Here is a 15,632-nt window from a genome sequence, read left to right as displayed (position 1 = left end):
AAACTGGCATGAATATCTAATCAAAACTCACAAGTTTACAGCAACATGAAATTAACCCACATCATGTCACCAAGTCATCAAGAAATAACTACTTAATTAAGATTTAAAACGGAAAATAAATAAGCATATATATATATATTTATATATCTATATATATACATATGTGAGTTCTAGAACATAATAAATATTTGGTCCAATGAATTACTCAGTTAACGTTGAATACTCAATAAATATTATCGATCCATTTTATGATCGTGAACACATGCTTATATATGTCTTTAATCAAGTCCCAAATTGAGTTCTTACAAGAACTTTAGAAATGTTGAGTCCCTCATCCATTTACATCACAACGTAAAGAAAAGAATAATCAATAACAGGCAAAGCCCATCAAATATGATCGATGAGTGTTCGCCATTAATGTTACTAATTCACACGCATTAACAAATTCATAATATAAAACAACATATATAATTAACTACGCTTTGCAGGTATAGGAAGCGGTCAGCTCCGTTTGCAGCCATGCCAACTGATCCTGAACGCTGTGGAGTTGATTTCTTTCATAATTTACGCATAGCTACACATCCCGTACACACATAAACTCCCTTTCTTGCACTTGTTGCCGCAGCTTCCGCAATGCTTTATGTTGGACCTGGGGTTCACACACTGACCTTTGCAGCAAAGCTCGGTGTACTTGCATTTCTTCCCACATTTCCCACAGTTGAGTCTGTCTGTCATCACATTAACGCATTTCTTCTTGCAGCAATCCGGCCCCGTGCTGCCCTTGGCATGACAAACCCTAGGGTACTTGTCGCATGTCATAGGGACCCGGGGTTTGATCTGAGACAGAAAACGGATGGACCCTCGAAGAGAAGTTGGTTCTTGGCCAGTTTCAGCGGGAGAAAGATCATCAGAAGTTTCATCATTATAAGTAGTTTCATTGTCTTCCTCAAGGGACAATTCATCCTGAGATGGTATGGCTGAAAGAGATATAGCGGCCAAAGCCATAAGAATGACCAGCACAAAGCATGTCTTTATAGACTTCATGTTTCGTGGGTATGTGAACGTGCTTGCTAAGAAAGGAATATAGAATTTCAATCTGAAGGAACTAATTTATAATGTGAATGAATGAAATGTGGAGAAAAAAGGAAGAAGAGAATTTAATGAATATGGTTTGGATGGGAAAGAATGGAGGGAGCGAAAGAGGTATTTATAGAGAAGATTGGCGCTGGCCGAAAAAGGCGACGTGTTGGGTTGGAAAAAGTGTAAAATATTGTACATTCTAATACCGTTTACTGATAGTGGGGTGGTCTAATTCAACGGTCACATGCATGAGATTCAAGTAAACGAAGGTTAGGCTTTGGAAGAAATATTAAACTAAAAATTAGGTGATAGTGGAGAAGAAGCAGAAATCAGATATGAGATACATGCTGGCGGTTTGGTACGTACTTCATCAGGATCCTGTGACTGTCCTTTACGAGCATTAATTCAACGAGCGGGCAGGAGAATTGGATTGATTTTCTTCGGTTTCCATAGTACTGCTAGCTAGCCACACATCATTAGATGATCAGGCTTGGAAAGAGTTTGATCGATCGGGGTTTAAAAAAGTAAAATTTTGAGTATCTTAATTATCTGAAAAAATCTATTCATCATCAATTTCTCATCATACTCTTATCATCTCGATCATGATATGTCGTAGTATTAGATGATAAATTCACAAATAAGATAAAATAAATAGTTTCCAATCATCTAATACCATATCATGGGATGATGAGAGGATGATGAGAATTGAGATGATGAGTAGTATTATTCATAAAAAACACCCCCACTTCCAGGGCGACTCAATGGTAAGGTTATTTAGGCCATTTCCTAAGGCCTCCATCTTATGTAAGGCTTTCAAAACTAAAAATGAGGTGTTTTTTTTTTAAACCATTTCATTAAATAAAATTTTAAATCATTTTTATAGTTTTCAGTGTGTACAAGGCCCCATAATACTAAATTTAATATTTAATATAATGAATTATTTATATATTAATTTTTTTTTAAGATCTTGTCAAATTGAAGTGCAAAAAAGGCCTCATTTTAAGTTGTTATAAATATAAATTCACAAAAACTGTATTTAAAGATTTTAAATAAAATCTCATTTTATTAAAAATTTTGAAAATATTCTATATAGTATTTTATATTTTATTGTACAATAATTACGAATGACTCACTTAAATTTCGTCTAAAACTTCAATTTGTATTGAGACATCCCTGCTCACAATGATCCTATGAAAAACACCTCTACACCCTATAAAAAAGTTATAAATGTGGGAGTGTGAGAGTGAATAGTAGTTGATACATAACATTCCTCATATATATATATACGCACGCGTGTGTGTGTGATTTGGTATATTACATATATGTACTGTAACCATGCATGGGTCGTTTACAAACAAGGTTCAATCCATCATTAATAAAAAGTAAAACACTCATTCTTAGAGCTTGTTTTGGGGGTGACATAAAATAAGAATTTTGTGAATAATAGTAAGATAGTTTGAGTTGAATATTTTTTCAGTTTTGAAAAATGAGAGAGAAAAAATTGAATAAAAAAATTATAAAATTAAAATATTGTAATAATATAGTTTTATAATATTATTTTTATTTAGAGATTTGAAAAAGTTAAAATTATTTTTTATTTTTTATTTGAAAGTTTGAAAAAGTTGTAATGATTAGTTTGAAAATTTTATATTTAAATTATATTTAGAAATAAGATTAGATGAAAATTTTGTATCTCTGCCCAAACCTACCCTAATCTATCAATTTTCATTGCTGTCGAATCAGGATTAAGTTAAAAAAGTAAGTAGGGGTGTTCATCTGGGTTTCAACCCGGGAACCCGGGTATACCCAGATTGGAACTCGGGTTTCAAACCCGAGCCAGAACCCAGACCAGATTGGTCCGTGTCGGACCCGGGCTGGAACCTGGGTGGATACGGGTTTTTAAAACCCGGAAATCCAGGTTCCAGATTGTACCCGAAATTTTTTTTTTTAAATAAAATCCTTTACTTTATTAATTATGGACTCAAACTGTGGTGTTTATGAAAATTTTCTTGGACTCAAACAGGGCATGGATGAGTACATACAGAGAGTGAAAAGGACGAAGTAAACAAATTTGGTTTTTTTTCCTTCAACTTTCCCAACAACCAAACAGATTCATTAAAAAAGAGAATCAACGAATCCATAAACAAGTTGATACCCAATACAGATTAAAAAAAAAAAAAAAACAAGTTTCCAAACATTCCAAAAACCACACGGCCACCGGCAAACAAATGGTCAAAGCATCCATCCACCACTACACGACCCCATCTCAACAGTAAATAGTTCACACACCCAATGACCTTGTACTCATCATAGAAACATAGTTACAAGGGGGGAGGGAGAGAGAGAGAGAGTACCGGAACAACGACCTAGAGGCAAAGGTCAATGGCTACAGAGATGCAGCGACAGCGAAGGAGAAGCGTTGATGGGGTCATGATGGCAGCGGCTAGGGACCTAGGGTTTCTGCTTCTGCCGTAGCGCAATGAGAGAGAGCGAGAGACTAGAGAGAGAGAGAGAGAAGTGAGTTGGGGGGTTTACCGAAACAACAACTTAGAGGCAAAGGTCGACGGGGACAGAGATGCGGTGACGACGAAGGAGATGTAGCGACGGGGTCATGATGGCGGCTGCTAGGATCCTAGGGTTTCTGCCGCAGCGCAACAAGAGAGAGAGAGAGAGAGAGGTGAGTCGGGGGGGTTTACCAAACGAGGTTTTGTTTTAAAAGACCCGGTACCCGAGTCCCTAACTCGTACCTAGACCATGTTGGTCCGTATTACAATCCAGATTTCATATCCGTTTTTATCCAAGTCGGAACTCCGAATCGGAATTCGAATCCGATTTTCCGGGCTCTGGACTGAACAATTCTAAAAGTAAGAACCCCCAGGCTGGAGTAGTCCTATCCATGATTTATTTAATTTCCACAGTATACCAAAGTCGTACGTGCGACCTGATTGGCAACGCACGCCAGTGTTGCCTGATCAGTTGAATTTCTCATTTTTCTTGTTTAAAGCCACGAGAGAAAAAGCAAGTTTCATGCCCCTTGTTTTTGCAGACAAAAAAAAAAACCCGTTTCACTTTCACATGCAAGCACTTCGCTAGCTAGCTAGCAAGCTAATTAAGAGTCTTTTTAATTAATATATTATAAATATATCATAATATATATTATTTTATGATTGACAAGATCATCATTGCTACGTAATTACTTCCCATGATTGACGGATCACCTTTAATCTATTGAGGAATTCTTGGCATCAGCCCGTAGCCGCAGCATATTTGCGTGGTATATATATATATATTTTTTTTTTTACACTCAATACAGTGAAGTGTGTTACGGCTGCAGCGCACAGTAAGCTGCCATTTATATTTTCTGTAATCTATTACATGTAATATATAAGAGTATACATTTTCACATTAATATATACTGATGATCAGGTACGTTGTATGTGACTGTGGGAGCTAATGGTTGCAATTTGCATTACGCATGAGATATACGTTAATTAGAATATAATATAAATAATTAAATTTATTTTTTTTATTAAGTTAGATTTTTGAAATAAGTGATGATTTTATATGATATCAATAATACGCCTACAATTATTTTACAATTTATTTTATATGCAATCAACTAATATAAACATTTCATTTCATTAAAAATAAGTTTTAATGGTACAAAATTACCATTCATTTAATATAGAATTATAAAAGATGAGTTGTAAATTAATCATTCTCCGTGCACGTGCGGAGAAGGGATATATGTTCTTATATCCTTCAGAAATTAGACGGCCGGTACAGAAGCACTTCCATGGAGTATATATTTTGACCTTAATTTTCTTATATATTTAAAAAATAATACGATTCTCAGCATTGACTATTTGATCTTAATTTAACCAAATACTTGTCACTAATTAATTAATTCCCAACAAATCTTCTTTAAATATTTAAAATTGTTGTTGTTACAGCTAAATTAACTTGTCAATATGTAACGAAGTTGGGTTAGATTAACGGATAAGATAGATAAGATAGATAGATATAGATTTTAGACTTAATTTTAATATTTATTATTATTCGTATAAAGTTTTAATATTAAATATTATGAGATTTACATATTATGTACAACGTTCATTTATGTTTTAATTATAAAAAAAAAAATATTTAATAGAAGCATGTTTTAGCGTTAAATTAAAAAAAATGTTTTAATTATATAGAATGTTTTAGCGTTAAATTAATTTTAATAGAAGCATGCAAATGGAAATTTGTACACAGCTATATATAGACAATACAACACAGGTCGAATCCACGTGTGTCAGGTCACATGCGCGCAGGGCGGTCAATAGACGAAAAGATTTCGGAAGCAGCTGTGGCGGCTTTATTTTTTGAAATACTACACTATTGCTTTGACCGTAAATTTTGGTGACCCAGCCCTATCAGTGCTGTTACAAGAAAGAATTATATAAAATAATCTTATAAATTAATATGATTTTACGAAATTTATTAGATCTATTTTATAATAAAAATAATTTTACAATCTGATGTATCACATTTAGGGCTGAGTTCCGACTCCGACAGAGTCGGAGCAACGGATTCGAGCTCCGACTCCGACTCTGATCGGAAGTCGAAGCTCCGACCTCTGATCGGAATTCGGAGCTCCGATCGTCTATTGGACTAAAAAAAAATTAATAATAGTAGTTGTCAATTTCTTTTGTTAAATAAATTACATGCATGTCTTAAATTTAATCCATTACATGACATAGCACTATTAATAGAGATTGGTGTGTCTACGACTTAGGAGAGATTTTGATTTAGAGATGAGTTAAGATGGGTTGAGAGAGTTTGTGAATAGTAGAATATAAATTAAATTATTTATTATATTTAATATGAAAATTTAGGAAAGTTGTTTTGAGATTTGAAAAAATTGAACTGTTTATTATATTTTTTGTGGAAATTTGATAAAGTTGTAATGATGAGATGAGATGAGTTGAGGTGGGTTTTGAGTCCAAACACTCCTTAATCTAAAAATAAATATAAGACATTAAGACTAAATTGACTAATATTTTAAACAAGTCCAAACCTGTAAAAAATTAAAAAAAAAAAAAAACTAAAATTATAAAAAAAAACAAAAAAAGCTTAAATACAATAATTTAAAAACCAAATAATATGTATGATGTAACCATAAGTTATAATAGTCTCATTTATAATGTAATAACAACATTGACATAAATATTAAATGCTCATGTCACTCAAATCTTAATGGTCCATTGATCATGCTTGAAATGAAGATAGAAAGTTACAATCAATAAATGAAAAAAAATTGATAAAAAAACTAAAAACGGTAAAAGTAGAATTTAATTCTTACCAAAAAACGGGGTTCTCTCAACTCCATCCCAACTCTCAAGGGGCATCCGTCTCAGACTCTCAGTCATCGGCAATTATGTTAGGGTTTACAATTAGATCTATAAAATCATAAAAAGTAGAAGTTATAAACATTAAAAATAATTAAATAATCATTTAAAAGCATATAAACTTACCCGATTCAAGCCTATAGCTCTCGGCATCAACGCCAACGATATCTAGTCCAATGAGCGTTTTACTTATCCAATTCTGTGTGCAAACGAGGGTATCCACAGTTGACGGTGACAATGAATTTCGATAAGCATCCAACACGTGACTTCCAGTGCTAAATGCCGACTCTGAGGCAACCCTAGTGACAGTAATGATTAGCACGTCTCGGGCTACACGGAAAAGGCTCATAGTTATGTACGGTATGCTCAGCAGACAACATATTTATGTATGTTGCTCTCTAGCTATCATGTGCATTAAACCAGAGAAGACCATGCATGATAAGAGTTTGCACCAAATATAACCTTTAAAAGAGTTTGCACCAATTTCCCTTTGGGAATTATACTTGCAAGTGTTCATTAGTCGGAGTTAACATCACTTACATATTTTATCAAACACTATGTATGCATACAACAAAACTTTCAAACACATCCATTTCATTAAACACATTTCCTTACTACAAATTTATAAAATCAATTCAGAAGAATCACAACAAAATACCAATTCACAAGAGAGTGAGAGACGTGAGACGTAGCACAGTAGCAGACTGCGGACGTAGCAGACGAGAGAGAACAGAGAACTAAGAAGTGAGAAGGAAGAAAGAAGAAGGGAATTGGGGGGGCTCCTGCATTTTGGCCCCCTCCGCGTGATAAAATGACGCCGTCCCACATTAATAGGGACGGCGTCGTTTATTTTTTAAAAAAATCCAAATGTAAAACGACGTCGTTTTACATCTGAGGTCTTTTTAAAAAAATTCGGAGTCGGAGTTCGGAGCTCCAAACTCCGACTCTGACTCCGAACCCGAAATCGGAGTAGTTCCGACTCCGACTCCAAATTCCAACCACTTCGAATCCATTGGAGTCGGAATCGAAGCGGATGTCGGACGGATTCGGAAATACCGAAATTTTGCCCAGCCCTAATCACATCAAGCCACATCATCAATTTGTAAATTTATTTTTGTATAATTCTTTTGTGCCTAAAGTATTTTTCCTTTTGAAAATATGTTTTTGTGAAGCTTTACTTGTGAGGGTTGCCACATCGCCTTGAACATGTAAAAGAAAGTAAACCACTTTTTTTAAAAAATAAAAAATAAACTATGTTTTTTAAAGAGTTCTGGCGAACACTCTTGTGATATCCTATACTAAGTAATAAAGATAAATGGTATATAAGATCCCGTATTACTTGAGAATAAAATGTTTTTATATTTTTATAATGATTTCAATAAGATTCTAATTGTATTGTTGACTAGTCCTTTTAAAGTATAAGTGATTCTTAAATATGTGGCTTGGATAAGTTAATTGGGAGTTAGCCTCCCAATTTGATCCAAAAAATCCAAATGTAAGACAGAATTCAGGGAAAAGTAGAAGAAACACAAGATGGGTACGTACGCACGTATTTCGTGATTGACTAATATATATGCACTGTAGCAGGCGTTTAGGAAAATACCCTTGATCACCCAAACAGGGGGAAAAAACGCAATCGTTGTTGCTCCTTCTACGTAGAATTCCATGCCTATATATATTTGGCCACTAAAATTGCATTCATGTGGTACTCAGATACTTCATTTATAAACAAAATATTATTTACGAGCATGTTGCTTAGAAAAATTCTACTTATGATCATCCCTATGTTACACACTTACTTTTCTTTTTTATCTTTTTGTTTTTTTTTCTTACCAGATCATGTGTGGTGTAAAGATGATGAGTAGAAGAACTCTTGTTGCTTATTAATATATATATATATATATTCGATCGACACACTACTAAATATACATTAGATAACATAAATAAGAATAATGCTAGATACAAACATGGGTTATGCAAGCGTTGTGCATTCTATTATTAAAAAATTAATTTTTTCATATGAGTTACATATTTACTCACTTTTTCAAAATGAGTATGCGGTATTTGCGTACTCTATTACTGCAAATATCATTTCTCAACTTTTATTTCTACTTTCACCAACTTGAAATAGGCTTGACAAATGTCATAATTTCAAAACAAACGATAGAAAATTACACTTCTAAATGTATATATAGGACGTATCAAGGTTCTCTTAAGTTTAAACAATGAGAATATCTTCCTAAAGACGCTACCGATTTTCCCCAAATAACAGCATTCAATGGTGGCTTTCCTCGTAGACACCACATTCTCTGAACGGTGGACCGCATTGCGGAGTAAAAAAAAAATTCCCATCTCTCGTGCCACACTCCCCGCCCCCCTCCCTCTCTCTCTCCTCTCCCTCCCTCTTCCATGAGACCCCCTTATCGAAACAGTTTCGCCCTCCGTACGTTCTTATCTTTTTTTCTTATTGTTAAACTCTATTTGATTCACAAGAAAATCCGGAGGAAATGGCACATAAATGAAATTCTTCACTCGATATACACCTTCTGTTATGGACTTATGACTACTTGTTTTCCCCTCAATGATTTGAAATGAACATACTTGGGTTTTTTAATACTTTTATAAAGTTTTATAGTCTCAGAGGATGAATTTTGGTGATTATATGTGTTTGTATTACTTCGCAGGCTACGATTACAGATCTGCAGGCCAGCAAAGTAAAGGCGGGATGTGGTTCACTTCTTGTTAGACTTTTTATGCAGGCCTTTAATCTGTGTTTTGCTAATTAGTTTAGCTACGATTGTTTTGGAAGAAAAGTGTTTCCTTCCACTCATGCACGGGTCTTGGTTCTAATTTTATTGTCGATTCGAGGAAGACACAAAATTTCCTTATTTTGTGAATGTGTTTATAATTTCTTATACAAACTGCATATGTTGATCTATTAAGGAAGAAACAGGTCCCACGACACAGTCGGCCTAATATCTGGCTTCTGATATATTCATAAGAGGAAAATAAATACACGGGTGCAGGAGTTTTGCTTTTGTAATCTTGTGATGCGGTGCAGAAGCGTTCTATTGGGAGTCCTGATGTGTCAACTCTTTATTGGCTACCGTTAAACTCAACACGTCGGAATTACCATTCCAAAGAGACTAGCTTGAGAGTTTCAATTAAGATAGATAAATACATAAATAAAGTGAACCTTATAAAATTTACTATATATTTAAGATTGCTCAAAATATTTATTATGCAGATAGCTAGTAATAAATATTATAGAATTGAGAAATTCAATTCTCAAACCGGTGTCTAGAACGTCACATGACCTACTAAAATGTTTATATGACATAATTTAATTTGAAAGATAAATTTTAATATTTGAATATTATCTATTAATTTCTCTCATACCTTCATCCTTCATAATGGTTTTTTTTTTTTGTATGGAGGCGACGTTTACATGCATGACAGAGGCAAAGCCTATAGCCCACGTGGATAGCTAATAGTAAGGCCTTCGAATTGATCATAGCTAGAATTCGAATATGTTACAAAATCACTCAAAAGTTTACAGTTTTGCAATAACAACATGTCGATTTGCGTTGCACGTCTCTTTTTGGCGAGAGCTTTTGACTTGGAGGCGAGAGAACTGCTTCTCTACCAGCTGGGAGTCCAAGTCATGCGGCAGGGAGGTTTGGCTATTTTGCAGTGAAAATCAAAGCAACTCAATCTAGTCCACGGATTTTGTTGACTCAAAATTAAAATAGGGGGCCGATCACAATATCTGAGAGGGACTTGTCGCGCTGCTAATATTGATTACCCCCAAGCCCATCCTCTACTTGTTTGCAAGATGTTTCGACTTGGGCTCGCTTATAATATCATGGGCTTGGAATATCCAAGATGGGCCCATTAACCCGAATCTATAGAGTTACTGCATGTGGAGATTTTTTTTTTTTCCTCCACCATAATAGGGTGTGCAACCAGGCCGGATTTTTTTTCCAATCCGGTTTGGAACCCAGAAATCCAGGTGAATCTGGACTGTTATCTGCATAGATTGAACACGGGAGGATAAGATGAACCTGGATCTGGTATGAACCTGGTTACGGAATCGATTATATAACTGGTTATCCGTAACCGAGTCTTATTTTAAGAAAACATAATAAATAATTCAATTTTTCAAATTTTAAAATTTTAAAATAAAAATAATATATAAAAATTATATTTTAATAATATTTCAACTTTATGATATTTTTAATATTTTTTAAGATAATGAAGTATTCCAACAAGTAGGGTTGAGCACCGACAATGTCGGAGTTGGAGTGCCCTACCTCCAACTCCGACTGCGACTTTGTCGAAGATCGAATCCGACTTCGATCCGCATAGCCTCTGACTCCGACTTGTCAGAGCAGAGTCGGATTTAGGCTTTTTTATTATTTTTTTCTTAGCCCATTTGAAATTTCAATTTGACAATTTCGAGCTCTCACTAATATGATTCGGGCTTCCAGATTTCAATTTTTTTTAAAAAATAAATCATTGTACAAATTAATATTATTATACATTAGTATTATATGTTATTGTTTACACATTAGTATTACATGTTATTATATATTAATGATTATTAGTATTACACTAATTATTGGGGAGAGGGCATTTTTTGTGGGGTTCTAGGGTTTTTCATTTGGGTGTAATTTTGAGTTACAATGGTGATCAGGGGCGGCTCAATGCACACGGTGGCCTAAGGCCAGAATTTGAGACGAGATTATTTTTATAAATTTTTAATATAATAATTCAATCAATTCTCCAATTAAATATAATACAAATCAATAAACATTTCGATTGTACAATATATCATTTTTTTCTTTGTGTAAGTTTTAAGATCAAAATTTTTTTTTTTAATTAAAGGCATGTGACTGGATTGTCATAACATTCAGCCTCCAAAATAGAGATCTGAAATTCAAAACCACCTCCCCAAATTGAAAAAAAGAGGATCATAAAACTTTTCTTTTTTAGATCATGATTAATATTATTTAAAGTTGAGATTATAATCTAAATTTTATATTCTATTCTTAATTACTGTATATCTGAAATAACTATGCTTTTATGTTATAAGATTTTTATTAAAAATATTAATTATTAATTTATTTACAACTCATAGCAAAATATTAAAAGAATATCTAAGATGTGTTGGTTACAATACTAACCTTTTTTAATATCTATTTTTTATCAATTTTATTTTTTAAAAGAATATAAATGATTTATGTCAATTTTTTTGAATAAACAACGTTAGCCATTAGGGGCTTAATTAAGGAGTGGGGCCTTAGGCAAGCGCCTTAGTCGCCATGCCTTTGAGCCGCCCCTGATGGTGATGTTTGGTTAATTCAAAAGCCTAGGTTGTGGTAAAGCTTTCTTTTGTTCTTCATTGCTTTTTGGATTTTCTGTTGTTTCGATTGCATGCCTTACTTTTTCTGAAATTGAATTCTGGAGAGGGAAGTTTGATGAAATCTCTTGTTCTTGTTCTTGCTCTGTTGTAGACACAAGACACATCAGAACCTTGAATTAATAAAGGATTCCATCAGCTGCATGTCATAGTAATTTTGGTGGATGCTTAGTGAGGATATTTTAGTTTTGGTACTGGCATACTTATTTTGAGTTTATATTTATCACATTATGTTTTATTAACACCTTGATTGGGTTAGTAAGAGGAGTGTAATGCCCAGAAAACCTTGTAAATGGTGGAAACAAAGGATGTCTGAAACCTTAAACCAAGTGTTTGTCAAATTGATTTTGTGAACTTATTGATTTTAGCTACTGATTAGTAATTCTGTTGTGTCTTGATAAAACTAAAATTACATTTTAACATCTTTGGAACCATTCTATTTTTAGAAATCAAATTGTGCATGATTTAATTCATATTTTAGAGCAAAGTTATAGATCCGAGATCCTCCAAGCTCCACCATACATTCCATTCGCAACAAATCATTTACTGTGTACAAACTACTTTTTATCTTTTCAAACTGTTTTACTAAACATAAAAAACCAAAAAGAATTTTACGTCACCATATTTTTATAATAAGCCCTCACAAATACTTTGAGAATCAGTTGTCCCTGTGGAATACAATCGTGGACTTATCCTTGATAAAAACTTGACACTTTTACACTTGGGAGCACATTTGAGACCACGCCAAGTTTTTAGCGCCCTGCCGGGAGCAATTGGTGTCATCAGAGTATTTTTCTGAACGTTGAAAGGGTGTTTATAGAGCTGTGAATGTCTTTACCGCCTTGGTGATATCTACTTCGTCTCATTTAACTTGTTTGCTTTTATCTTTTATTTTCTATGTTTTATTGCAATATATTTTGTTTTCTTTTATTTTGCTGAGTTTTGTATGTCTGGTTGGGCTAGAGATAGCACATTTAGACTTGTTAGGACAAAATCATTAACCTCATCATCGGGTGCATCTGTTTTATTTGAATAATCATCTAACACTCATAGCAACATGGCTAAAAATGAATATCATGATAGAGAGATGGAAAGCCATAACAGAACCCTTAGAGAATACTCGTAGCTTGTTAGGACCAGCCCACCATATTGCATTATTTAGCCTTCGAATGCAAATAATTTTAACTTTAAACTTGAGATGAATCCATTGCTACTCATTTCCATGGCATGGGATCTGAAAATCTCTATTTGCATATCAAAGAGTTTAAAGAAGTGTGTTCCACATTTATGGATAGAACATGCACTGTGGATGTGATAAGATTAAAATTGTTTGCATTTTCCTTAAAAGACAAGGCTAAGACATAGTTGAATTCTTTAAGGACAAGATCCATTGGGACTTGGCAAGAAATGTAAACTGAATTTTTAAAGAAATTTTTTCCCATGCATAGAACAAATGCCTTGAAAAGACAAATCATGAATTTTTGCCAAAAGGATGTGGAAACATTTTATCATTGTTGGGAACGATTCAAAGACTTTTTAAATGCATGTCCTCACCATGGATATTAGAATTGGAGGGTTATTAGTTTTGTCTATAAGGGGTTGCAACAAAAAATGAGGCAATTTTTGGATATCCCTACACATGGTTTCTATAAGGAATCTCTTCAACTTCCACGTTAGAAAGTTAAACAGATCTTCCTTGTGTCCAACTTTGACAATTTTAGAAGGATGACCTAGAATGTAAAGTTCTTTCTATTGAAGAATGAATGGATAGTTTTTAATTTGGATATAATTCATGTGCCTAAACTTAAAATAAAATTACAAACTATAAGATAAAATGAAATATGAGACACGAATTCAATTACTCATGATACATGAATTTAAAATTAAATTACAACGTACCACAAAATAAACAATCATTCAATAGAGCTAATGTAATGCCCCGTTCCCGAGGGTCTGGAGAGTTAACTCATATCACTTAAAAATCATTTTTCCTTCCACATACTACATATTCTAATTTTTCTCTATCGCACAAAATACTCATATATTTACATCAATTACTCCAGAATAACTATTCTAAGACAATACAAAATTTAATATAAACATCAATCTCCCAACAAATCATCAGAGCACAACAAGCTTACTGAATGAAAATCCTCAATACCCATATAAACATTCTATGCTTAAATCATCATTCTTAACTCTTCTCACCCATGCTCCATATCCTTGATCCTCAACTGAAACATTCAAATCATCTGAAAAATATTGTGGAGATAAGGGGTGAGTTATCAACAACTCAGTAAGCAGAGAACATATACTGGCATGTAAACATGAGCATTTTCAGAAAGTTCAATATGCAGAAACAAAACATTTTATTTTTATATCCAGATCTCAGAAAACGTGTTATCAGAAAATCAGAGCGACTTTTCAAATATTTCATACTCAAGTCAACAATTCATATTTGAGGATCCATTTCATATTCAAAAACGCTTTGGCATAACATGACTGAACATCTTCATCTTATCATATCATATCATATACTATGTTTAACCCCCGTGGTAGGGTTGTGCTATCCCCGGTGGCCAAACCAGGCAGTATCATGTGGTGAACTTCCCCTTTTACAATCTCGGAGCCCCAAGTGTGCACACAGGAAAGAATACGTAAAAAGACCACTTTGTTTCCAAAGTGGGTGCACTCTATCATATCATGGTGGTACCAACCATATCACGTGAACCAGTATCATCATATCAGAACCATATTCAGAACAGATAAGCATGCCAAAGTTTTATCATATCCATGTCATATCAAAACACGTGCGAAATATATTCATATCATTTCCATTTGATCAAAAATAGATCAAATATCACATGCATAAAAATCTCAATGATATCATATTCGCTCTTTTGCATATTTAAGAAATATGTCAAATATTGCTCATGTCTACACAATGCATGTCAGAAAATATTTTCTCTTTTTCGTACAGGTTTCATGAGTGTTGCAAATAAACGACCAAGGTTGATTTTTCTCAAGTTTTCATTTCATCACAAATTATGCAAAGTTTTCAGAAAGTCAACCTCAGTATCAATAATTCGTATAAAACCTAGCATAGGAACCCCGCTTACCTGGACGACTTAACTTTTCCAGAATTTTCCTCAAATATGTCGAGTAGACTATAAATCGTCACCTATAATGATAATCACGTAATTTCCGTAAGTTTCCAATCAATCATGTATTTCGATATTTAAGCTAAGCTTCTTAAATAACCTATTTTAAATTTCTCAAAACTTAAAACCTTCATAATCCCAAAATATATCATCACTTCCTAAAATCACCAATATCCGCCACAACCCACGTCATACACAAAACACCAATATTTAAACCCGAACCGCCAACAAATCTCATAGTCTAAACCAATCATGCTAACAACTCCATCACCTAATCCAATCAACCCCGCTTACTCCTCGGACTCAGTCTGGCAAAACCAATCAGCAATTAAATGCAGTGTAATGTGCTAGTGCAAAAATACATTAAATTCACGAGAATTCTTTGGAAAATACTTACAATGCTAAATAATAATTTATGGAGGATCACGGAGGTGCAAGAAGTGGAAAAACAGCTGCGGAACAGTGCAAAATACACTGTGGCCGTGGGTCATAGATACCCACTTTTCAACGTGTGCAAATGAAGACCCGAGATTGATAGGGTAGGGCCTAGGGATGTCGGTGAAGCTAGTGGTGGTG

At 33.9% G+C, this 15,632-nt stretch overlaps 1 protein-coding gene and 1 non-coding gene across 2 annotated transcripts; both read right to left on the bottom strand.

Moving 5' to 3' along the window:
* Nucleotides 1–294: 294 nt before the first annotated feature.
* Nucleotides 295–1,044, bottom strand: LOC109020980 (stigma-specific STIG1-like protein 1). Its single transcript, XM_019003522.2, has one exon. It carries the CDS (start codon nucleotides 1,042–1,044, stop codon nucleotides 565–567), a length of 480 nt encoding a protein of 159 aa, XP_018859067.2. The 3' UTR covers nucleotides 295–564.
* A 12,305-nt stretch (nucleotides 1,045–13,349) lies between these two features.
* Nucleotides 13,350–13,457, bottom strand: LOC118348833. Its single transcript, XR_004801840.1, has one exon. It is a non-coding gene; the product is annotated as a small nucleolar RNA R71 (small nucleolar RNA).
* Nucleotides 13,458–15,632: the final 2,175 nt, after the last annotated feature.

This window comes from Juglans regia, chromosome 6 (assembly GCF_001411555.2).
Source record: "Juglans regia cultivar Chandler chromosome 6, Walnut 2.0, whole genome shotgun sequence".
In the NCBI taxonomy this organism is placed as follows: Eukaryota; Viridiplantae; Streptophyta; class Magnoliopsida; order Fagales; family Juglandaceae; genus Juglans; species Juglans regia.
Note: the sequence above shows the minus strand (reverse complement) of the source record. Positions and strands in the feature narration are given on the sequence as shown.